Source organism: Narcine bancroftii, chromosome 14 (genome assembly GCF_036971445.1).
Source record: "Narcine bancroftii isolate sNarBan1 chromosome 14, sNarBan1.hap1, whole genome shotgun sequence".
NCBI lineage: Eukaryota > Metazoa > Chordata > Chondrichthyes > Torpediniformes > Narcinidae > Narcine > Narcine bancroftii.
Genome location: NC_091482.1, coordinates 66,226,695 through 66,252,867, shown reverse-complemented (window position 1 = coordinate 66,252,867; position 26,173 = coordinate 66,226,695). Strand labels below are relative to the sequence as shown.

The following is a 26,173-nucleotide window of genomic DNA, read 5'->3' as shown; positions in this document are numbered from 1 at the left end:
GCTCTGTTGTCGCTGCTGCCATCAGAAAAGAGGTGCAGGTGCCACAAGACTTGCACCACCAGGTTCAGGAACAGATGCTTCCCCTCCACCATCAGACTCCTCAACAACAAACTCAATCAGGGACTCGTGCACTTTATTGATTTTCTTTGTTATCTCTGTCAGTTTGTTTACATTCGTTATCTGTTTACAGTTCTCTTATTTGCTTACATGTATACTCTGTGTACAGTTTATTTTTTACACTACCAATTCATGGTAATTCTGCCGTGCTCACAGGACAAAGGAATCTCAGGGGATGTATGTGATGTCATGTATGTACTCTGACAATAAAAATGAAATCTGAACTTCAGTACAAGTTGACTACCTGGATAACATGCAGAACAAATCTTGGTACATGTGACAAGAAAACAATTCCATTGGAACATTTGCCCCCCACCCTCAAGGTTTTTTGATTCTTATTTTTCATCTTGGGCATGGAGAGAGGAGGAAAAGCAATCTGATTTCACCCTTCCGCAGTTTTCAGAGCACAGAGAATCACGCTTGGCCAAGTTGAAGCTGACTCAGTCGCTTGTTTCCTGTCGTATTGCATAGTTGGCCTGTTGTTATTCCTTGTGGCACTGAGCACACTGTCCAAACCAGCAGAATGAAATGTGAGGGCCTCGTTGCCAGGCCATTGCAGCACATTTTCCACAGCGAGGTGACGGAGATTTCCGAAGCTTCCTTTGTCACTTGGACAAATGGTAGCTCCTCCGACTCATTAGCACTTGGCTGTGGTCTGTCACTTAAATAATGAGTAAAGACTGACGCAGATGAGAACTGGCCTAGCCTCTATGTTGTTGTCATTGTTTTGCTCTGGCAGACAAGTGGTCCTCACAATCTGCATTTATATTCCTTCTAGTTCTTCAAGGGCGAAGAATTTAAAAAAAAAAACAAGTTTATTATGAAAAATTAAAGCTCCAAAATAACTGATTGCCACTCATTTTATGAAATGTCAATATTGTAAATACAGTTATCAATTTGTACATATAACAGAGCTCACAGATAGAGTTACGATCATGAGCTCCACTGCTTCTTTATAATTTTTTATTTTTCACACTAGGAACCATATCAACCAAAATATATACAAACGTTTCTCATTAAATATACACAGCGGCATTTTCTCCCTATTTTCCCCCTTCCCTCCCTCCCCCCCTTCCCAGCCCCCTCCAAAACCAATAAATATTCAACATATACAATAAAACCATAAAACAATGTCTTCGCACAATGAAAAATAAACAAGAAAAATGCATCATCTACTTTTACACACTGGATCAAGTCGTTTTGTCTTCTTAGGGGGTGGAGGTCCGAGGGAAGCCCTCTCTGTTATGTTCCCTGTATGGTTCATCAATCCTTGAGTATGTTTTATGCCTACTCAAATAATATCAATATTCCTTCTCTCTTGGGTGTTGCCTCCTCCATATATACGTAAGTTTCATTTCCTGCATTGATTTTACCATAAATTTGGCTACTTTATTCTTTTTGCTCGTCTTTTATCCAGTTTTATCCAACATTGGATCGAAATTAAGGTTAAAATCCCCTCCTATCAATATATTTCCTTGTGTATCTATAATCTTCAAAAAAATATCCTGCATAAACTTTTGATCCTCCTCATTAGGTGCATATATATTGAGCAAATTCCAAAATTTTGAGTATATCTGTCACTTTGTAGCGGCAGCGACTGCTCTTGAAAGAACACATACAACCAGACGGGTTGAGCTCAGTGAGCAGACTAGTTTATTGCAGGCTGCTGGGCTGCACTTTTACTCCCAGCCTGGACCTGGCTGAGAACCGCGCTGGAGGGCACTAACGTCACCCGGGCGTCACGTGGTCCCCCAGCGCGGGCTTCTGAGCCCTGTGCTGGGAGGAAGGGAAAACCCCCGACGGCACCCCCCCCCTCCCCCCCCGCCCAAAGAACCGGCGCCAATGTCCTTTTTTGCCGGGCGGCCTCGCTTCTTGGGCTGGGCTACGACCACGGGCTCGGTGGGATCGAGGTGCGCTGGCTTCAGCCTGTCCAGGGTAAACAGTTCCCGCCTGCCGCCAATGTCCAGTGTGAATGTAGAGCCGGAACGCTGTACAACGCTGTACGGCCCCTCGTACGGTCGCTGCAGAGGTGCAGTGGTCGGGCCCTTCCGAACGAAAACGTACTCCCTGGAAAGCAGTTCGCCGGGAATGTGAGACCCTTGCCTGGGTGGCGGTGGGGGTTTGAACGAGTCCAAGCGTGCCCTGAGTTGAGGAAGTAGTTTGTGCGGTGACCGTTGGGGATTGTGAGGTGCATTGACGAACTCACTAGGTTGTGCCAGCGGTGTACCGTAGACCAGCTCAGCTGATGACGCCTGCATGTCTTCCTTGGGAGTGGAGCGGATGCCCAGGAGCACCCAAGGCAGTTCATCCGCCCAGTCGGGACCAATGAGGCGGGCCATGAATGCCAACTTAAGGTGGCGGTGCAGATGCTCGACCAGTCCATTGGCCTGCGGGTGGTAGGCCATGGTGCGATGTAGCTGGATCCCCAACCTGTTGGTGAGCTGTGCCCAGAGCACAGATATGAACTGGGCGCCCCGATCGTTGGTGAGGTGACCCGGGATGCCGAACTGGGCGACCCAACCATGCTTGGGAGCAGGAGTCGGTGGAGGCGTCTGGCATCGAGATCACCTCGGGCCAGCGAGTGGTGCAGCCCACCATCATAAACAGGTAATGGTTGCCCCGGGAAATGGATAAGGGCCCGACGATGTCAACGTGAATGTTGCTGAACCGTTCCCGGACGTGCTCAAACTCCTGTACGGACGCCCTGGTGTGCCTGTGCACCTTGGACGTCTGGCAATGGGTGCATGTTCTGGCCCAGCCCGCGATCTGCTTCCGCAGCCTATGCCATACAAACCATTCTGCCACCGTGGACCTGATGGATGGATGTGAAAGGTCGTGGAAGACCTGCCTACGCCACTGCTGGGGAACTACTGGTCGCGGGATGCCCATGGACATATCGCCGCTCAGAGTTGGGAGGTCTCGGAACCGCAGATGGCGGTCTTGAAGGCCCTCGTCTCCTCATCAGACTTCTGGTTCCGGGCGAGCTGGTCGAACTCAAGGCCAGTCGTCAGCCTGCAGATGGCCAGTCGCAGGAGTGCATCGGCAACCACATTGTCCTTCCCCACCTTGTGCTGAATGTCGGTGGTAAATTCCGACACGAAGGAGAGGTGATGCTGCTGGCGGGCTGACCAAGGATCCTTTGCCATTGCGAGCACCTGGGTGAGGGGTTTGTGATCGATGAAGATGGTAAAAGTACTCCCCTCCAAAAAATAGTGGAAATGCCGCACCACCAGGTACATGCCCAGTAACTCGCGGTCGAAGGCACTATACTTGTGTTCTAGCGGGCGGAGCAGGCGACTGAACAATGCCAGTGGCTTCCAATGTCCATTCACCTGCTGCTCCAGGATGGTATTGATGGCTGTGCCAGATGCATCGACAGAGAGTGCCATATGCAGGTCGGTGTGCGGGTGGGCGAGCATGGTGGCCTTTGCGAGGGCATCCTTGGTGACCTTGAATGCAGTACAGGCTTCTGGGTTCCAAGCGAGCGGTTTGTGCTTGGCTGCGATGAGGGCAAATAGCACCTGCATAATACGCCCAGGTCCCAGGATGAAGCGGTTGTAAAAGTTGACCATACCCGCGAACTCCTGCAGCCCCTTGAGGCTGTCCGGATATGGGAACTCCCTGATAGTGGTGGCCTTCGCAGCGGCAGGCGTGGCTCCTTTGGCCGTGATGGTATGGCGCAGGAACTGCATGGACTCTTTCCCGAACTGGCACTTTGCTGGGTTGATGGTAAGGCCGAAGTCGGCCAGCCGGGAGAAAAGGGCGCGTAGGTGGGCCTTGTGTCGCGCCCAGTCCTTGCTGGTGACAAGGATGTCGTCCAAATAAATAAAGACGAAATCTAAGTCCCTGCGCACAGAAGCCCATGAGGCGCTGGAAGGTCTAAGTGGCGTTCTTGAGCCCGAACGGCATGCGCAGAAATTCAAACAAGCCAAAGAGGGTGATGATGGCCATCTTGGGTATGTCCTCAGGGTGCACTGGGATCTGGTGATATCCGCGCACCAAGTCAACCTTGGAGAAAACCCTCACACCGTGCAGGTTGGCCGTAAAGTCTTGGATATGAAGGATGGGGTAACGGTCAGGAATTGTTGCCTCATTGAGCTGTCGATAGTCTCCACAGGGACACCAGCTGCCGGAGGCTTTCGGTACCAGGTGGAGTGGCGAGGCCCACGGGCTGTCGGACCACCGAATGATCCCCAGTTCCAACAGGTATGAAAACTCCTCCATCGCCACCTGGAGCTTGTCAGGCGGGAGCCGGCATTCCTTGGTGTGAAGCGGTTGGCCCTGGGTGGGGATGTGGCGGAACGCCCCGTGGCGCGGGCCTCTTCTTGTTGGGCCTCTTCTTGTTGGACCTCCCCTTCTGGGCTGCTCATCTGTCGGGCCTCCTGCTGCTGCTCCTCTTGCCGTTCACCCCATCGACTTTCTTCCTCGCTTGGTACCTCACTCCCTCCCCTACCGTCTTCCTCATCTTTCAGCTGTGAGCCCTGATGTCGGGTGTCCCTCAGCTGGTCGTGCCGTGGTTGCCTGCTCCTCAGCTTAGACCCCCTCCTGTCGGTGTTTTCTTTTACCTTTGATTGTGTACTGCGCATGCGCGACTCCTTGCATGACGGCCGGCACCAACCTCGGAGAACGGACGTTCTTTGCCACCACAGCTCCCTGTTCCTTCGTATAGGTAAGGCCTTCTTCTTTCTTTTCCGGTCACTACTTTTTTCCCCCGTTGTTTTTACTTTCTCCTTCTTGAATGCCATCTTCTTTCTCTTTGCAACTTTATCTTCTATTTCTTAAATTTTATATTTGTTGAACTTTGTCTTTTCTTGACTTTTTTTCTTTTTTTCTGGAGAGGGCTGGTTTTACCCTACCGGCCACTACTCCATCATGTGACTCCTCTCGTGAGCTCCATTGTTAAGACAACCTGTTTCACTTACGTAGTAGCACTAGGAACTTCCCCTCTTGCAACAGCAGACTGACTGTTGGCTTAATATTAGATTGTGTGAGCTCTGGGTCTGCTGCAGTAAGGAAACAAACTAGAGTGAAAACCTGGAGTGGTATGCAAATATGGAAATTTGTAAATAAACTGTAATTTGCATGACACTGTGGTGCAATTTGCAGTTAAAAACACAATGCTGGAGAAACTCAGCAGGGTCAAACACTGTCCTTGATGTAGCAAAGGTAGATACATAACCAACATTTTGAGATTGAACAAAATGTTGGCAGGTACCTGAACAAAATGGGAAGGGGTGATGGAGGGGCAGAGGGAGGAGCACAGTCTCACAGATAGGAGGCAAAACATGGATGAAAGAGGAAAGGCACACAAACAAACAAGGGGAGGATTGAGGGGGGCTCTGTGAAAGGAGAGGGAAGGGGGTGGAGAGCTGGAGAAAAGACAGAGGGATGAAGAAGAAAGGGAGAACAGAAGTGGGTGAGCAGAAGTGGTTAATGCATTTTGTAGAGCTGCTGCCTAATAACACCAGGTTCTCTTTGGACCTTCTGTGCTATTTGTGAGGAATCTGGATATTATCTCTGGGTCTGCCTTGGATTCTCCGGTTTCCACTGAAATCCCAAAGATAGGTGGACTAATAGCTCAATGATTAATTGGTCACTCACAACGTGAGCCGTGCAGTTCCCTTGGGGGCCGCAGCACATTGGGGGGAGGGGGCATGGACTGAAATCATGAAGTATTTTTGTTTTCTTTTATGTAGTCAGTGGGAGAGAAGTACAGAAGAAACCAGCTAATCTTAATGGCTTCACAGGGAAAGAGACCCATAAACTTTGATCAGGCCCATAAACTATAGTCGTAGTCAAAAAATGGTTGAGAATGGTTGGTGTAGCCAGGGGTGGCCAAGCTTTTAATTTTTAATTTAGACCATTTCAGACCAGGAGTCCGTGCTGCCCAATTAGCCTACACCCCCCGTTACATATGAATGTGTAATCTGGGGGTAGTGAAGGCGACATGGGGAGAACTAAATGGAATTGGGTGTTTGAAAGGTCTATTTCTGTGATACATCTCTCTGCGTCCAAACTGAATAGCAAGAAAAAACCCATCACTCTCTGAGATCATTCATTTCCCTTTAGGGCATCCTGAAATACTTCACTGCTTCTGAAGTGAAGTCAATATTGTAAGATTTAAATAACCACAGCTCGTCTGTGCACAACAATTATCTTGAGATATCAGAATGACTGGTTTGAGAATGCTGGCTAGGAGAAAAGTATAGACCAGGACACAATGTAAAAAAACAAATATGAAATACTGAAAACCCTGAGCAGATCAGGCAGCGTTTGTGGAAAGAAAAACAAGTAATATTTTGCGAACAATTGCTCATCTGGGTAAGATTTATTCTTCACCCAAATAAATTGTTTTGATCACATTGCTTTGACCTCTTTGTTCCCACATTACGACCACTAAAGAGCAAATGCAGGTCTGTTCCCTCACGGTTCAATCAGCTTTATTACACTTTGTTCTCTTCCCATTGATGTTTTCACACAGGGCACTGACCAAAATGGGGCACTCTTCAATATCCACTGACTCCCATGATCTGCCAGGGTGGTCTCTGTTGTTGATGGATAGCGGTGACTTTGTTGTTTCTCTCCTCAGTGGTTTGTCGTCAGGATTCAAAACTTTGGCCTGACACAGAGTGGAATGTGCTGTGTTTTTTGGGCTGCTTGATTCACACGGTAAGATATGGGGATCGATTATAATTTTAATGCTGGCATTTTATTTTATTTCAGAATGTGGCCCGTTATCTAATTCACCATTGGCTGTTGAGTGCAGTTCCTCCGTGCCAGTGACTGGGGAGCCTCTGTGTCCTTCTGATGGACGGATCAGCCAGCAGAAAGTGCAGACAGAGGACCTGCTCACAAAGGTAGAGCCAAGTCTCCTTTCACCGTGCATAACCTTCCAGTTTTGTCTCAGTTGGAATACTTCCCAGTGGTGCTGACTAAGTTTTCCTTTCTCATATTTCGCCATGTTTACCATTACCTGTTTCACGTCACACGGATTCAAGTAGCCCTTTGACCCTTTGCCATGATGTATGGTTGCAAATAATCAGTAATAAGTTGCACAGTTCCAGTTCAATTTTGTTTATCATCCAATCATTCAAGTACAACCTGATGAAATCGTGTTCTCCGGTCCTCAGTGTAAAATCCTGCGAACACACATGCAGACAAACAATACAGATGGACAGAACATATATAAATAAATATGATTGTTAAATAGAATCACGAAGGGTTATTGTGAGCAGTTCACCAGTTGTTCAACAGTCTCACTGCCAGTGGAAAGATGCTGTTTCTCAGCCTGATGGTTCTGGCTCTTGATTCTCCAGTATCTCCTGAAGATGCCATGTGCAGGTGGTAGGAGCCCTCCCTGATTTTATGGGCCCTCTTTGAACAATGATCCTGGTAAATCATGTCGGTGGGGGGGTTCAGGGAGACCCCACAGACCAATGAATCTGATTTCTTTTTATTTATCTCATTCTTTTTCCTCAGTTTATTCAAGGGGTACGGACAATGGAGGCAATACCAGCAGTTGTTATTCACCCTTTTCCCCTACCTCTAGCAGTTAAGGGTTAGCCCTGGAGGATCTGGGATCACAGACCAGTCTGAGCAAGGACAGCACATTTTCACTGGAGGACCCCAGAGAGGCAGATAGGATGTTGCATTTAGTTAGGCTATATTCCAATTTTATTTAAATTTAGACATATAGCACATTTACAGGCTCTTCCAGCCCACAAGCTCATGTCCCCTCAATGCACCGATTAACCTCCAACCCCCATACATTTTTGAATGGTGGGAGGAAACCGGATCCCCCAGAGAAAACCCACAAAGACATAAGAAGAAACTCCTTTCAGACAGCGCCATATTCAAACCTGGGTCACTGGCACTGTAACAGCATCTCACTAAAAGCTAGGCTAACCATGTCACCCAATTACTTGAAATTAAATTCCCTGCTTCCAGAGTGGAAGATGATCTCCTGACCCTGGAACATTGTTCCAGACCACTCACTATGCATCCGTCAATTGAACTACTGACCTGCAGTACCCAGTACCTGCACAAGGCACCCATTGCAATGTACCTAATGGGACCAAGAGCTGTGGATGAGGTTTATTCCATCTGCAGAAGTCCATTTGGTATGAAATTGTATCACTTGGAATTTCCCAGCTAAGGTCAATTGAACGCTCTGGGGGTGGATACCGAGTTTCTGGGTTTCAGATTGATCTGGGGTGGGACCATGCTGTCAAATATATTTACCCTTCGGATGTTGGCGGGGCTTGTCAGTGTTGTACTTGTATCAGAGTAAATTGCAGAGCTGCATTTGAACTGATTCCCAGCCTGGGCTTGTTGTTGGAGAAACACAAGAATGGGAAATGTTGGTATCTTGAGCAAACCACAAGATGGTGGAGGGGCACGGGCTGCAACCATGGGGAGAAATGATCAGCCAACGTTTCAGGTCGGTACCCTTTTGTCAATGTGGAAAATTCAGTGTGTCATTACCTTCATTGGTCATCAGGGTGAGGTTTACCTGCACCCATCACTCTACACTCTACCCCATACTCTCCTCCCCTACCTCTCTCTCCCACTTTACTATCATTACCTGGCGTAAAAATAAAATCAAGTACGGTGTCACCAACCTCATTATGTGTCACACATCTTGGCCTTTTAGTGTGATTTCTGAAAAAAAATACGTTATCTGGAATTCAAGCAGCAGGCATTCTCAAGCAACAACCAAAAATAAAGGACAATAAATAGGTAAAAATAATACAGAAGTTTAAAATTGGAAGCCTCACCATTAGATCGCCAATCATGCAACACGCAACCTCAAGCAACCCGAAAATTCACTTACCCGGCTTCTACCAATCCCCATTAAGTGGCAGATACCGGGGTTAAACCAAACTTGGGAATCGAGAGAGCCTTTCTCTCCCAAAAAAAACCATTTGCTATGTTTGTCCTCAGGCTTTCTGTGGTCTTCTGGGAGGAGTGGATGGAATTCACATCAAATTCCACTTTCTCACGTTTTAAATTATTATGGGATTGCTTTTCCCACAGTTTACAGCAATGAATGTTGACCTCTTCATAATTAAACAGAATCATTAAAAATATTTTGACTCTTCTGGTTTGTATCCAGAGATCAGGATTTTTGGAAAGGATGTCATTGGGTTCAGGGTGTGGTGGAAGTATGAAATGGAAGAAATGATTGCTAGCCAGTGTATTGCTGGATAGTAAATGGTTTGTCTTCCCAATGACATCATCTTTGTACAACACTCAACTTTCCCTGGCTCTGCACCCTTCCTCTTTGTACAGGATACAACAAATTGGGCCCACCCACATCAGTCAACAGGAGTGTGAACTTGTTTCATGAACTAGTTGGCAAGTGGACATAAGGAGTTGTAATGCAGTTTGTGTCTTCCCAGTGATTTGTTGATGTTCCACGATTGGGAAATCGCTGAGAGGAGGTCAGGTGCCCTTCAGCATTTTGCTCTTTGTGTTTAAGCATTAAAGCCATCGGAAGGGTGATGAGACTCTGAGCTTGGGAGAAAGAGGCAAAAAGTCATAGGTATGAATTCTATCTCCATGCTAGTCACAGTTGGAATTACAAGTCATTTCATGTAGAGTGCATGGCATGGAAAATTTATTTCTTAACAAAAGACACGTTTTGAGTTATTTGTTTGAGATTAATTAAATATTTGTGCCCAAAGTCCACAAGCAGCCAAATGTACTGTGCGTCAAAGTTGGAGTTGCCTTCAGATTAGATGTATTGTTCAAGTGTAGAATTTTAAACCTGTTTCCTTGAATTGAAATGTTCACAAGCTGCTGATGTTGTGTCAAATTGAGTGTTGAATTTCAAGTCATTTAAATTCTTGCCTGCTGGTTTTGTTGTCTGAATTTAAACAACTGAAAAACGTGAAGATTTGTGCAGTAAAACCCCTGGTATCTGGCATCTACCAATCCCCGTAGGGATTGCAAGATAATGCAAGTTTCCCGGTTGCCTGAGACTCACTTTTACAATGCCAAATTAACACACCAGCATTAAGAATAAACTGTTTAAAAGACAAAAGGCAGTACAAAATATAGTCATTTGAAACAACAATCAATGCTGCAGTCAAATGGTGGAAGATCAGCCATGATCTAAATAAATGGTGGTGCTGGCTCGATGGGCCAAATGGTACTCCAGCACCTATTGTCCTTAATTATGTAAAGTTTACTTTAATCAGGTAATTCCCGTAACTCGCAAAATTTAAATTTAAATTTGAATCCAACTTGCTGCCGCTGTAACAGCGTTGCACTAACCGCTGCACTAACTGTGCCACCATCTTAATTAACCACCCTCCCCAAGTTTACAGATAAAACCTTACTAATATACTTAATAATATACTAATAAAGGTTAAGACTCTTACTAAGAGACACTTTAAGAGAGTCACTCTGAACGCAAGCGGCATCAACTAGCTCTTCATTCTGGATGACACCATTTTATTCAAACACAACTTTATTCAAACAGCTGCTATGAGCAAAGCCCAACCAAGGCCCTTGGCTGAGTGAATATTTGCTCCCATCTTCACCAAAAGTTTTTGTTAATTCAGAGAACAGTTTCTTTTACAATTTAATATTTTTATTTATTCTTATATATTATAAATGTTTAGAGATTTTTTTTGCCTGTTTCTTGAGGTTGCCAGTTGTTTAAACTCTGGATAACAGGGGTTTTACTGTATTTGTATTTTCATCAGCTGGCATGGTTTGCCTTGATCGTCTACGATATTCACAAAAGTGTTGTTGATTAATCTTCCCTTGGCATCATTCCAGTAAAAGGCGGGGGGTTATACAGTTCTCCTGGAGAAATTTTTTCTTCTCTCTGTTCCAGCAGAGAAAACCGATTAACCAGTTGTTTAGTTATTTTCTGTCTTTTGGAATTTGCTGATCATGTTTACTATGATGTAGTAAACGCACCTAAATGCTGGAGGAACTCGGCCAGTATTTTCGCATCTAAAGGAGACAAATTTAGCCTCTTTAACACTGCCAACCTTCCTAGGAAGTGGGAAAACGTACTGGGCATGCTGCTCCCGGGAGCCTTTCCCACTGTACCATGATTTACCTGGTTAATCGGCAACCTGGCATTTAAGGTGGGGGTCCCACCTCCAGCAAAGACAGTGCAAGATTAGTTTGTGCTTTCACACCTCTGGAAGGTGGTTAGTGAATTATCTCGGCTGGGCTCTGATACTTGTCCCCACCAGGTTGGGATGTTTCACACAGCACGATTACCTGTAACGGACTCGCTAAATTAGCCGATCAACCCACACGGAATCAGCGGTGTGCAAAGTGCAAAAGATATATATCTCAGGCCTGAGCCCTTCTTCAAGGAAAAATCAGAAAAGGTGGATGCAAGATCTATCAGAAAGTCTCAGAATTCAAACAATGGGGGAGGAATCCAGGCCAACAAAAGGTGTTAATTGAATACGATAAAGGGACTAGGTAAGAATTGATCATGTCTATGCGAAAGGAGAGACAATGGAGAAAGAAGGGGGTGGGTTTTAACAAAAGCCAGAGAAGTCGATATTAATGCCATCTGGTTGGAGTGTGCCCAGTCGGAAGATGAGGAGTTGCTCCTCCATTTTACGGGTGGTCTCAGTCTGGCAGCGCATGAGACAATAGAGAGACATGTCGGCAAGGGAATGGGATTGGGAATTGAAATTCCCCGCTGGGAGACCTACGCTATTGCGGCGGACAGAGTCGAGGTGCTCAACAAAACCCTATAATGTAACAATATAAATGTCTTCCAAAAAATAACTGATCCAGAAATGTGAATGAGCATAAATGGAGGAGTGATTATCATTACGTTGCCTTAATCAATGCATTTAGCTGCTGCTGTGGGGTGACAGAATGTTGTGAGAAGAATGTGCGAATTCCAATTATGGGTACGTGAAAGGAGTGGTCAGAACCTAACAAAGGCACTCGGCCAGAAATCCAGAACTGCTTTAATAACCTATTTATTTTGTACCTCCTGTCACCAATGAAGGGAGCAGGATATGAGCAGCAGGTGGGCTTGTAGCTCAATCTAATAACTGAGAAGTCTAGGGACCCAGCCAGTAAAAACCTGATGCAGAATTGTCATTGCATATTTTCCTGGCGACGATCGACTCCTCGTCTCATCAGCTCCCTGTTTAAGATCTTCCTTAAAATGCACCTCGCAGGCCCTGCAGGTTTTTCAGTGTCCCCTCCCAATGTGCACTTTTTGGTTACTCTTATCTCAAATTTATTGACATTTATTGGCGTTAAAAAGCTGATTTGCTGTTATGGGGCCAGAGGGAGGAGGTATCAATCTGCAGTGTAGGTGGCCTAGAAATTTGTCCTGCAGATTCAGGTTCAGTCCTGACCTCAGGATCAAAGTTCCTTTTATTGTCATAAAATAATGCATAAAAATCTAATATACATGATCTCCTTCAACTTTTGTCGCTGAAAGACCAACAAGGAGTCGTAAAAACAAAGAAATGCTGGAAGAATCCAGCAGGTCTCACATCGTCCATAGCGAGTAAAGATATAGAGTATAGCTGATGTTTTGAAAGAAGTCAGGAAAAATAAAGCAAAGAGGATTGAGATTGATGCAGCTTTCTTTTTTTTTATAAATTATTATGGGCCAAAAACCCTTCCTTGTCTCTGTTCCCCTAAACTAGCTTTGTTTATCAGTGAACTTAACTACTCAACCATTGTTGGTTGAGGCCTGAATTGACAAAGGACAAGTTCTCAAATCCTCTGCCTGAGCCTCTCTCCCTCCCTTCCCAAGATGAATAAAAAACTTTTGGCCAGTTTCTTAATCACCTGCCCCAAACTCAAGATAATGTTCCTGTGAATGAAGAAAATTAATGCCGATTTTATCCCGTGTTAAAGGTGCAACAATAGTGGCAAATGCCGCAGAGTTCAAAACCAGAATGAATCCAATTTCAGATAACCTCAGTGCCCTTCAACTTATTCTCTTTAGCATAGCCAATAACTTTTAAAAATTTTTCACCACATGCCAGTACAATCGCCAGTTAACCCTTGTTAACTCAGCATGTCTTTGGAATGTTTTGGGACCGGAGGAGATTGGAGGCAGAGGGAGTAAGTCTGTAGAATATTTTGGAGCAATAAATATCCTTTTCACATTGGTCCTTTGAGGCTGTGGTGGTTCTCAAATTCCTTTTCCCTCGCTTATTTCCTCAACATGCTCCCTCACATGTGGTAGTCAACTTTGGCCTGACTCTCCTTCAGAACTGGCCCTCGGCCTTCCAACCAGCACATCTTGGAGATTTGGAAGGAAACCAGATCAGCAGGAGAAACCCATGGAGAGAACATGCAAACTGCACACAGACAGCGCCTGAGGTCAGGATCGCATTTGGGTCACTGGAGAGCAGCGGAGTGTCAGCAGAGAGCTCCTAAAATGTTCTCCAGAAATCTTGCTTCGTGGAGCACCTTTTGAAAATTGTTGATGTTAAGTCACAGCACGGTACTTTGCGGCAGTCATTTTTTGCAATGACTGGATAAGCTTTCCACTGAATCTTGGTTCACGTTACAATAAAACCAAATAGCTCAGGAGATACAAAAACATGCTGGAATCTTGGGTGAAAAAAGATTTTACCTAAAATTTGAATTTAAATTTTAAAATTTTGACATATGGCACGGTAATAGGCCCTTTTGGCCACCCAATTGATCTACAACCTTGGTAAGTTTCAAAAGGTGGGAGAAAACCGGTGCACCTGGATGAAACCCACCACAGATATGGGGAGAACGTACAAAGTCCTTACAGTCAGCGCTGGATTCGAACCTGGATCACTGCTATAATAGTGTTGTGCTCACCATGCCACAAATTTTGACTGGCCATTTCTATCCACGGATAAGGCCTGATCCAATGAGTCCCCCGGCTTCTCCTTGTTCAACTGAATTACTCGGATAGTCTGTGGGACTGGAAATGGTTAGTTCTTCCAAAAAATTAATTCCATTTCATTTGATAACGCTGAACTGCCATACTACTCTCATGTGACATCCTTCTGTGAGCCGAGGCAAGGATTTTCCTGAAAACTCTGGGTAAATTAGCTATGCAGATGTCGAGTTGGCTGCCTGCCTCAGAAAATTACATCAGAGCTGACTGGAAGTATCTCAGACCCAACGGTTCCACAGTCTGTTCCTTGACTCCATTTGTGGCAGATTTTAAATTCTGCCTCCTTGTTTTCACTCTCTTTATTTTTCTTGTGGGAGTTGACCAATTGATAATCAGGAGTTCCTTTGGCCTACCCTGGCTTTTTTGAGAAGGAATGCGGCCTCTTATGCTGGCAGTAAGATCTCCTTCAGTGCAATATAATACCGGGTAAAATACTCTGGAAGCTGGAAATGTGAATGAGAATCAGGTTTTTGGTCATAAACATGTGTCATGAAATTTGCTGCTTTGTGGCAGAATATGGTGCAAAATGACAACCCCCACCCCTCCCGGTATCCTGCACTTCTGGGGATTGTTAGATGCCAGATAAGTGAATTGTGTGGTTGCTTGAGATTGTGTGTTGAGTGGATTGGTGAACTAACTGCTAGGGGGAGCCAATTTTAAACTTTCATTTTTTTTAACCAATATATTTTCCACAATTTACTGTATAAATTATGCAAATACAAAGTTAAAAAAAAAATTAGTGCAAAAAAAGAGAGAAAAAGTGAGGAAGTGTCTGTGGTTCATTGTCCGTTCAGAAATCTCAACGAGCTGATCTATCAATGTTAATGGCAGAAAGAATTGAGTAGAATTGTCCTGGCGTGAGAGCAAGAGAAGATAGATCCAGTGATGATAAGAGTTTATTGATATGTACACAATTTCCAGATGCACTAAAATTCTTACTTCCTGTAGCCACACAGGTACATTAAATAGACCAACTATAAATTAAATTATTATAAATTAAAATGCCAAGACAGAAAAATAGATAATCACTGTAAAAGGATATATAAATATTCACGGTTGCAGCTAGAGCAAGAAAAAAAGTGAGGTTTCGATAGTGCAGGCAGATCTTTTGGTGGTGAGGGTACTTTGAGGGGTTTCAAGAGCCTGATGGCTGTTGGGAAAAATCTTTTTTGAAACATCAAGGTCTGAAGGTAGTGGTGAGATGAGATTGTGAGGGGATGAGTAACATTGGTGGAGACGGGGTCAGTAGGATCTTTTAAGATACTATTAGATAGGTACATGGAACTGACAGCAATGTAGGGTTATGTATTGGAGAGACTCCAGGCAGTTTATTAGGTCAGCATATCATTGTGCTTTATGTCGGTGAAATTTATGATGTTGGCTGGCTTCTTTGAACCATGGACACTACAGCTCACAAAACTGGTCCTTGGACCTTTCCAGTTTTTGCCGAAATTACGTCCTGTCCCACTGACCTTCACCAGTCCCTAGCCCTCCATGCTCCTCCCATCCATGTACTGGTCCACATTCTTCTCAAATGTGAAAATGGAGCCCACATTCACCATTTCAGCTGGCAGTTCGTTCCACACTCCCCACCCCTCTCTGTGTGAATAAGTTCCCCCTAAACTTTTCCCCTTTCACTCTTAACCCACGTCCTCGGGTTTGTATCTCACCTACTCTCAGTGGAAAAAAAAGCCTACCCACATTTACTCTGTCTATCTCCCTCCTAATTTTGAATACCTCTATCAAATCTCCCCTCATTCTTCTACGCTCTGAGGAATAAAGTCCTCACCTGTTTAACCTTTCCCTGTAACTCAGTTCTTCAAGTTCCAACAACATCCTAGAAAATCTCCTCTGTAGCATCACTTTGCAGCGTTACAGAGAAATAAGGAGAGAAGGAGTGGAGTTAATGGGTTGCTTCTGGAGGAGATGGCCTGATTCTTGCTTTTGCCACCCCTATGCCCAACCTGAGGATATAATTCATTTACATCACGAAGCAGCTGATCCCATCAATTTGAATGGGTATTCCTGATTTGCAGATGGAAGTGGGAGAAATGAAGTAATTTTTAAAAATTTTAATTGTCACTTTGCTTTTTAAGATATTTAAATTTATTTCTGAAGTGAATTATTTTCATTTCAACCCTGGTATCTGGCTCCTGTGGGTATTTGTAGCTTCAGGATAAGAATATTTATCAGTTTTCTGCATAAGTGAGTTTTCCGGTTGCTTGAGGTTCACTCATTCAGCAGATCACCAGGCTTACACTTTATCCCCATGGTCATCCTCGCTCTATCAGATGTTCCCTCTCCTCCACCCTCCCTGCTGCTTCGCAAGCTTCTTTCCGCCTATCATCTCCTGCTTATTGAATCCTCATCCATTTTCAACAGTCCACTCTGATCTTCCTCAATCTTTCCTACTCGAGGGGGCCTCCCTTCCCACAAGCCCAAAGTGGGCAAGAACGTAAGCTGTCTATTGAATCACAGCTGAATGCATACTTGCTCCATTGTGTACCAGTTATGACTGCTCCTTCACCAAGAACACTGCAGACAAGAGTAGCTGACCCACACCTCCCGACAAAAAGGGGCAAAAGATGAGGCAAGAATTTCAGCAAGAAATTTTTTCCAAAAATTATTCATAAAAAGTCCTTTTGCATCCTTAGTGGCATAATTATACAATTCCATCACTCTATATTGTTAGAAGTAAATCATAAAAAATCAGTAGCCACCGGGGTTGAAGTAAAAACACATGATGCAGGATAAACTCAACAGGTCAAACAGTGTCCTTTATGTAGCAAAGGTAAAATTACAGAACCGGCGTTTCAGCTTGAGCCATTTATCAAAGTAGTCCAGATCTTCGGATATGTCAGCCTTCTTCCACAAACATGACTTCCCCTCCGCCACTATCAACTCAGCCTTCACCCGCATCTCCTCCATTTTCCGCTCATCTGCCCTGGCCCCCTCTGCCCCAGACACAACAAAGACAGAATTGTCACCTACCAGCCCACTAGCTTCCCCATCTAACACATTATCTGCTTGAATTTCCAGCACTTATTACAGGATCCCACCACCAGACCCATTTTTCCGTCTTGGCCTTTCATTGGGACTGCTCCCTCTGTGATTCCCTCGTGCACTCATCCTTCCCCACCTATCGGGCCAACCCCCCCACACACCCGGCATTTTCCCCTGTGGCCGCTTGCGCCCACACGTCCTCCCTCACCACGGTCTGGGGCCCAAAACAGGCCTTTCACGTGAAGCAACACTTGTGTATCCACAGGTCTGATCCCTTTGTGGCCTTCTGTACATCAGAGAGACCGGTCACAGACTGGAAGATTGCTTTGCCCAGCACCTCCACTCCGTCCGCCACAACAGTAACCTCCCATTAGCCAACCATTTCAATTCTGAGTCACACTCTCATGTCTGTCCATGGCCTGATGCACTGTCCCACCCTGATCAACACCTTATTTTCCATCTGGGCATCCTCCAGCCAGATGGCGTAAACATCGACTTTACTGCTTTCTACTAAACCTACTTGCCTTTTCTTTTCCCTCCCCCATTCCTGTCTTCCACCCACCCAGCCATCCCTCCTTCCCCGTCAATTGGTGCTCTCCCTCCCTCCCTTCTCCACCTATCAACTTCTGCCTTTGTCATTCCTTCCCCCCCCCCCATTATCATTTTGTTTGGATGCCTGCCGACATTTTTCCAAACCTTGATGAAGGGCTCAAGCCCAAAATGTCAGTAAGCTTGGAGGGAGTGGGCAGAACCAGCCCTAACAGCTCCTATCTTGTGACAGCTAGACACAACAGCCTCCTACCTACTGGCAACTAGCCACTACAGCCATGAAGCATAGTGACTCAGCAGCACCCCTAGGTCTACTGAGAAGCCCTGGCCTACTCAACGTAGCTACGTCATGAGGTCGTTAGCACTTCAGATGTCATGATACATGTTGTATGTCTATATCAACCCTGATAACACTGTAATAAACACTTTTCTCTCTGTTGGCTGACAACTTCAAGTGTGGTCTCGTTATTTCAACATGATGGCGTATGAGCTCAAACATAATTCTCCACAGTTATATATTTTTATATTGGCTACATAAAGGAAACTTTCTCCTGCTGAGTTTCACCACCATTTTGTGTTCACCCTGGGCATTGTTAAATTCGTTCTCGATTGAGTACCCTGTAGTTCTCAGTTGTTTAAGGGACTTCCCTTCAGTCTCAGCACCTCAATGCCCAGTAGACTCTAGTGAAACACAAAAGACTGCAGACCCTGAGACTGAAGTAAAAATACACAGTAGTGCTTGAGGAACTCAGCTGGTCTCGCCGTGTCCAAAGGAGGTAGATATATTACCGACGTTTTGGGCCTGAGCCCTTCGTCAAGATATATAAAGGACTCCGCACTAGTCCTTCCCCACAGGGTCATTGCATTGTCTGCACCGTGCCTCTGTGAGTCTCTCAGCACGTACTCCTGGCTTTAGCCAGCAGTTCCAAAGGGAGCTCCCAATGTTCAGCTGCTCCCAGGGTTGTACAGATCTGTTGTACACCAAACATGCACTGAGAGGCAGAGGTGGACGCATCTGGCACTCTGCTCTTTCATTGAGTTCTGTGTGGAGGTCAACAGCAGAACTCAATTGCTCTGGGATTCCCCAACATCATCACCTGTCAGGCTTGGTAACAGAGCAGCTGATCCCATCAATTTGAGTGGGTATTTCTGATTCGCAGACGCAAGAGGGGGTAATGAAGGAAGATAATCACATCATTTGTTTTTTTAATTTACTGGTTGTAATTGCTTTTTAAGATATTTTAATTTATTTCTGAAATAATTGTTTTCAATACAGTAAAACAAAACCCTGGTATCTGGCACCTGTGGGGATTCGTAGCTAGAGGATAAGAATATTTATCAGTTTCTGCATAAGCGAGTTTTCTGGTTGCTTGAGGTTCACTCATTCAGCAGATCACCAGGCTTACACTTTATCCCCATGGTCATCCTCGCTTTATCTATCAGCTGTTCCCTCTCCTCCACTCTCCCTGCAGCTTCGCAAGCTTCTTTTGTCTCCTTCCCAATTCTTATTCATTTTAATGTTCGATTTTCAGCATTTTTTTTCATTATCTTGTCCATTTAATTTTCTTTGCATTCTGCTCCATTGCAATTGTTCATGGACTTTAACAGCTTTCAGAGTTCCATTCTCCTCTGATTCTCACCACCACTGAAATTCCATAATACAGTCAAACCCCTTGTATCTGCCACCGATGCCAGATAACTGTATTTTCCGGTTGCTTGAAACTTACTCTGACAATGCCTAACTAATAGACAAAAATACTGTACTTACACTGAACAAACATCACCTGCATGAATATATAAACCTTAAAGCATTTAACTTTATTTTCAGTTACATTCTTTGAAAACATTTAACCATCGCTGCATCTGCAGGTTCCTCTCCCTCCACGGAACCGCCCAAAAGATGAGCAATAACATTATAGATAATTAATTCCCCCCCCCCCCAAGTTTACAGATAAAGCCTTACTAATATACTTAATAATATACTAATAAAGATAAAGACTCTTACTAAGCAGGGATAAGGAGACATTTTAAGAGAGTCACCTCAACAGCAAGCGGCATCAACCAACTCTTCATCCTGGGCGACACCATTTTATTCAAACACCTTTATTCAAACAGCTGCTACGTGCAAAGCCCAACCAAGGCCCTCCCTCCACTGGCTGAATATTTGCTCCCATCTTCAACAAAGATTTATGTGTTATTTCAGAGAACATTTGCTTTACAATTTGAAACTTTGATTTGCATTTTTATTTATTTTAACTTTATTTCTTTTCCCCAATTTCTGTAAGGCATTTGTACATTATCCCATGTCTGCGTGGGTTTCCTCTGGGGGCTCTAGTTTCCTCCCTCCATTCAAAATGTACTGGGGGTGTAGGGTAATTGGACAGCATGGGCTCATGGGCTGAAATGGCCTGTTGTTGTGCCAGATGTCTACATTTTTTTTAAATTAAAAGAAGAATCGAGGGAGGAGGTTGAGGATAGAGAGTGATGAATCAGTGGAATTTTCTTCCCATGGAAGCAGTGGAAACTGCCTCATTGGATATATTTAAAATGCAGACAGATTTCTGTAAAGTTGGGCAATTAAGGGTAAAGGGAAAAGGCAGGTAAGTGACGCTGACCACAGCCATATCAGCCATGATCGTAAAAAATAGCAGAGCTGGCTCAATGGGCCAAACAGCCTCCTCACACTCAGATTTCTTCTGTCCTTGTGTTCCCTTGGAAGCAAGCCTTGATTGGGCTTTATTATTGTTGTGACCTGATGTAGGAATAAGCTACAGTAAACATATAAAAACAAATTCCTTTGAACAGAAAGCAGGAAACGAGTTTTCTGTTGGTAGAAAAGAATTGCATAAATGCTGATTTAATTGCTTTGAGAACAGCTGTTCCTGTTCAATCACAATCTGCTGCAGGAACTCAGCAGGTCACGCAGCATCAATGGAAGAAAAAGAACGGTCGATGATTTGAGTTTAAACCCTTGATCATATCCTGATGAAGAGTTTTGGCTCCAAGTGTCGACTGTTCTTTTGATGCTGAGCTCCTGCAACAGATTGTGTCTGGCTTCAGATTCCAGCATTAGCTGCTCCTGTGGGCCTGCATTTTCTGTTCTTGTGAGCTAATTAATTGGAGAGACATTATTGTCATTCATTTATTGAAAAGTGCACTCTTGGTTTATCGTTTAAGCCACATTATTGGCCCAGCAACTGATCTTTCGCCCATGTATCAACCTTTCAATCCTGAACTCATTCCCAGCCTATTTTATTTTTTTGAATATTTTATTTAAAATTTTCAACCTTGTATTTAAACGGTTTATATAAACAAAACAAACTTAAGATACAGTAATTACACAGTATTTAAAACCCCTTCCACTCCCCCCGCCCCACTATATGAAATATATAATATAATTAACACAAAGGGAAAACTATGATCGAAAAATTTCACAGAGGAATGGCTCACACGCTGGAATCTTGCAGTGCTTGTATGTATATAACCTTCAAGGAAGGAGATTAATACAGGACTTAGGAGGCTGGAAGTACGTTCTTTACATATTTATTTCTAACCTTTGCATATACGGGCTCCAAATCTGCCCAAAAAGTGAATTTTCACAGCCTACTTCCACCCATTTGCTCTTCCCAACTCTTTGCACCCAAGAATGTCCTCATGCATTGGCCTCCGAAAGATTTTATCTGGCAAAATTGCAAGAAGTTGAGTGATATTCTTCCTGCCTACAATCATGAGACAGGGGTGTTGATCCATCTCCAGTGCATAATCACTAATAGATCTAAAATGTTTTTTCATAAACTGTCTTACCACTCCCACAATTTTCAAGTTCCTTTAGTGTCATGTCTTAATACACAACATGTGATATTACACAAAATTGTCTTCTATCTGCCATAAGGCAAAATCTGCTGCCTGTCTCGGAATATTCATCCAGCAATGGATCATTGAAAATCACAGAGACTTCTTTACTTCCCGCCAATGAGTGTTTGATCATTAAGATGAGCTACATTGTGCAATGTTGGAACCTGTGATTTGTTTTAAATATCGTCACTGGACAGCCACTCGTACTATTTTTTTACAGGTTTATTTTCCGCTTCCCTTGGTAAGATTTGCAATCACAGTCCCCAAATTTGTAATCTGTAGCCTCACCTCTTTTCGAACCAAAGGCCTTCCTCTCTAGGGAAAGCCCAAGGTTGACGCAATAAGCTATTTTGGCTCAGTTCCATTGCATCCCGACAGGAAGTTAGAATTGCTGCAGTTGGTCAAAGGGTAAAGGAGTCCTGTGGTGTCTGAGTACAATGAGTAAACTAATCCTGTGGTGAATACAGCAACTCATTACCTCTGACCTGAGGGAGCCATCCAGCTTCCTGCCAAAATTTAAACAAATGGCCTGTCTTGAGGCAATCGCCAACTTCATGCTGATCAACCAAAAAATAAAAGAGTTGTATTTTTTTCTATTCTTCAACAGCTGAAAGTCTTTTCTTTAACTCCTTCGACTGCTAGGATTGCTGGTCTTGGGAAAGTCTTTTGCTAATTACCTTTATTCTCTGTACTTTGGTTTAGACACAAGCCTAGACCACCTGTCAGTATTCAATATACGGCAGAACCCATTATAATTGCATACAGTGTCTGCTTTGTTTTATGAACGGCTGGGTTGAGGGGTTATATTTAAAGCCACAAGGTGGAGATTAAATAAAGGAGAGTACTTCAAACTAAATCATTGAATTTCAGATTTACTGTTAGAGTACATACATGACATCACATACAACCCTGTGATTCTTTTTTCTGCGGGCAAGACGGAATTACCACTTATTGGTGGTGCAGAAAAATGTATACAGCGTATGTAAGTAAATAAAGAAATGTAAACGGATAACAAATGTATACACACTGCAATACCGAGAGACTAAAAAATATCAATAAAGTGCACAAGTAAGGGTCCTTAAACGAGCCCCTGATTGAGTTTGTTGTTGAGGAAGGGGAGCAGCTGTTCCTGAACCTGGTGGTGCGAGTTTTGGGCAACCGATACCTCTTCCCTGATGGCAGCAGCGAGAACGGAGCTGTGCTGGGAGGTGTGGATCCTTGATGATTGCTGCTGCTCTCTGACAGCAGCGTTCCCTGTAGATGTTCTCGATAATGGGGAGGGTTTCGCCTGTGATGCCCTGGGTTGCGTCCACTGCCTTTTGCAGGGCTTTCCGCTCAGGGGAACTGGTGTCCCCATTCTAGACTGTGATGTAGCCAGTCAGTTCATTTAAGATTAACCCCAAGTCAGTTAATTTAGGGGAAGCACAGCAGTCAGTGCAACACTGTTACAGAGCCAGCAATGCAGACTGGGGTTCGAATCCCACTCTGACTATAAGGAGTTTCTGTAATAACTGCTTAATTTACTGGTCTTTTACTTCATTACTGTTTGTCAGAATTTGCTGTCTGGAAGTTAGCTGCAATTCTTCCTGTATTATTATGGGGATTGTTCTTTAATGCATCCCTGAAAGTGATGTGAAAAAAGCTGGAGAAATGCAGGTCATTTGATCATTATATGGAGAGAGTGGAGAGCACCAAGTTTCTTGGGTCCACTTAAGTCGTGATCTAACCTGGGCACACAACGTCTCGTGAGTTGTCAGGAAGATACAACTGCAAATGCACCTCCTGAAAAGACAGGCAGTCAAGGCTACTGACCAGCATCCTGTCAACTCTCTATCAAGAGCGTCTTGGTCGGCAACATCACAGTGCGGTACAGTTGCTGTGGAGCTTTGGATAAGAGGTCAGTCCACAGAACTACAAGAGCAGCAGAGAGGATCACTGGGGGCTCCCTTCCCCCACCACCCCCCCACCCACAAATTGAAATGATCTACCGGGATCGTTGACTGAAGAGGACGTGCAAAATCGTCGAGGACCCCAACCATCCTGCACACAGCATCTTTCAGCTGCTCCCGTCGGGGAAGGGATCCAAGAGTATCAGAGCCAGCCCCACCAGGCGAGGAACAGTTTCTTCCCAGGGGCAAGGAGATGCTGAATGACCAAAGGACCTGCTCACGCTGCTCATATAATTATTATATAACAATATGTATTTATTCTTATATACATACTGCATATAAATCACATGTAAATATGTGTTTGCATGTTTTTACACCGAGGACCGAAGACGGCTGTTTCGTCCAGTTCTACGATAATAATAAACTTGAACTTGATTATCGGCCCAACATAGATAAAAGGGACTAGCTTGGTCAGTATGGGGCAAGTTGGGCTGAAGGGCCTGTTTCCATGCTGTAGAACTCTGTGGCTTTGAGTGATATTGGCCACTTGTGCAATTACAGGGTCAACAGCTGTGTTTTTTTTAATTTTAAATTTAGACACATAGCATGGTAACAGGCCATTTCAGCCCACGAGTCCATGCCGCCCAATTACACCCCATTAACTTACACCCCCGGTACATTTTGGATGTTGACATCATTTAAGTGACAATTGTGTGATTCAATGAGAAAAATATTGCATAGCCTTTGGGAGATTTGAAGAAATGTTGGCTTTATCTGTATCGAAGTGTCCCGAGTTGTTTGAAACTCATGGGTGTGACTTTTCCCACAGCAGTACTGCTCTGTGTCAGCCACTAGTCACATAGCTCTTTCCTTAATCCCTATCAGGGCAATGCTTCAACTCTGAACAATCCTTTCAGTAAAACGTTATCTCCTGTCTTCTCCTTCTATTTTTATTTCCCTTCCCAAGTTGCTGTATCCAAATGTTTTTTTTAAAGCATTTTCTCAACCTGCTCCATCTTTTTCAATGAACTCCACACACATTTACAATCTTTCAATTTGTACGCATGAATTGGGTGACACGGTTGGCGAAGCTGTTAGTGGAAAGCCTTTTCAGCACCAACGATTGGGACCAGGGTTCGAATCCTACACAGTCTGTAAGGAGTTTGTACGTTCTCCCTGTGTCTGTGTGGGTTTTCCCCGGGGGCTCTGGTTTCCTCCCACCCTTCAAAATGTACAAGGGGTTGTAGGTTAATTGTGTGTAAATTGTGCGGCACAGACTTGTGGGCCAAAATGGCCTGTTACTGTGCTATATGCCTACATTTAGATTCCTGCCTTCTTTATTTTAGCCTTTCTCCTTCTTCTCACCAAGATGTAGGTCCCCAAAGGAATTGTACCCATTCTTCCAGTCTGAAACAAAACCTAACTCCACTCCATTTTCTAACTAATATTTTTATCTATAATGGTCATGATCGTATTGAATGGCGGAGAGGCTCAATGGGCCATTTTTGGCCTACTCCTGTTCCTACTTCCTATGTTCCTATGGTGTAGTCCATTTTCTTCCATGGACTTCAGTCTTGATGGGATTCCCATTGTGTGGGGCTACTCAAATCTCCTTTGATAGTCAGAATCAGAATTTATTTATTGTCATGGACAAGTCATGAAATTTGTTGTTTTGCAGCAACATCACAGTGAATAAGTATCTTATAACAAGACTATAAATAAAAAAATAAAAATAATATTGCATGAAAATAAGGCACTGCCTTAAAGTTCATTGATTATTCAGTGATCTGATAGCACCAGGGAAGAAGCTGTCCTTGTGCCACTGAGTGGTCATCTTTAGGCTCCTTTACCTTTTCCCCGATGCTAGCAGAGTGAAGAGGGCATGGTCTGGATGGTGGGGGTCTTTGAGGTTCAAGGTTGTTTTTTTAAGATACTGCGTCATGTAGATGTCCTTGATGGAGTGAAGTCTTGTGCCTGTGATGTCGCAAGTCAAGTTAACTACCGTCTGGAGTTTATTCTTATCTCAAGTGTTGGCACCTCCGTACCAGGCAGTAATGCAATCAGCCAGAATGCTCTCCACGGTCCACCTGTAGAAGTTTACAGTGTGTCGGTGACGTACCAAATCTCCTCGGACACCTCACAAAGTAGAGCCTCTGGCGATCCTTCTTTGCGATTGCATCAACATGGAGGCTCCAGGAATTTGAAGTTCTTGACCCTCTCTCTCCACTACTGAGCCCTCGACGAGGACTGGATCACATTCTCCTGACTTCCTTCTGAAGTCCACAATCATCTTTTCTAACTTTGAGCGCAAGGTTGTTACCGTTATATCATTTCAATGAGCTGATCTTTCTCCTTCCTGTACGCTTCCTCATTGTTGAGTGTGATTCTACAGACAACTGTGATGTCATCAGCAAACTTGTAGATAGTATTGGAATTGTGTCTGGCCACACGGTCATGGGTTATAATGAGTAGAGCAGTGGGCAAAGCCCACATCCTTGGGGTGCGCCTGTCTTGATAATCAGTGAGGAGGAGACATTCTTTCCAATTCCAACTGACTGTGGTCTTCCGACAAGATAGTTGAGGATTCAGTTGAAGAGGGGGTTACTGAGATCTAGAGTTTGTACCTTCTTGACCAGCATTGAGGGAATAATGATATTGAGGGCCGAGCTGTAGTCGATGAACAGTTGAATTGCTGTTTTCCAGGTGATCCTTGTATCTCATATATCCCAGAAACTGCAGTTCCTCATTGACCCTCCCTGTTCAACAAAAAGTTCAAGTTAGACGGGATTTGCTTTTAACAAATCCATGCTGGCTTTCTCAAATGAATCTACACTTCTCCAAGTATCCGCTGATACTCAATTATTTT

General features: G+C 44.3%; 1 protein-coding gene across 8 annotated transcripts in view; it reads left to right on the top strand.

The window, feature by feature from the left end:
• akap13 (A-kinase anchoring protein 13) overlaps positions 1 to 26,173 on the top strand; it is a 396,122-nt gene that overhangs the window by 252,264 nt on the left and 117,685 nt on the right. For all 8 annotated transcript variants that reach the window (XM_069912032.1, XM_069912031.1, XM_069912029.1 and 5 more), the window contains one exon: positions 6,841 to 6,974. In XM_069912032.1, coding sequence (XP_069768133.1) covers positions 6,841 to 6,974 — 134 coding nt within the window. The remainder of the gene's footprint in view (positions 1 to 6,840; positions 6,975 to 26,173) is intronic.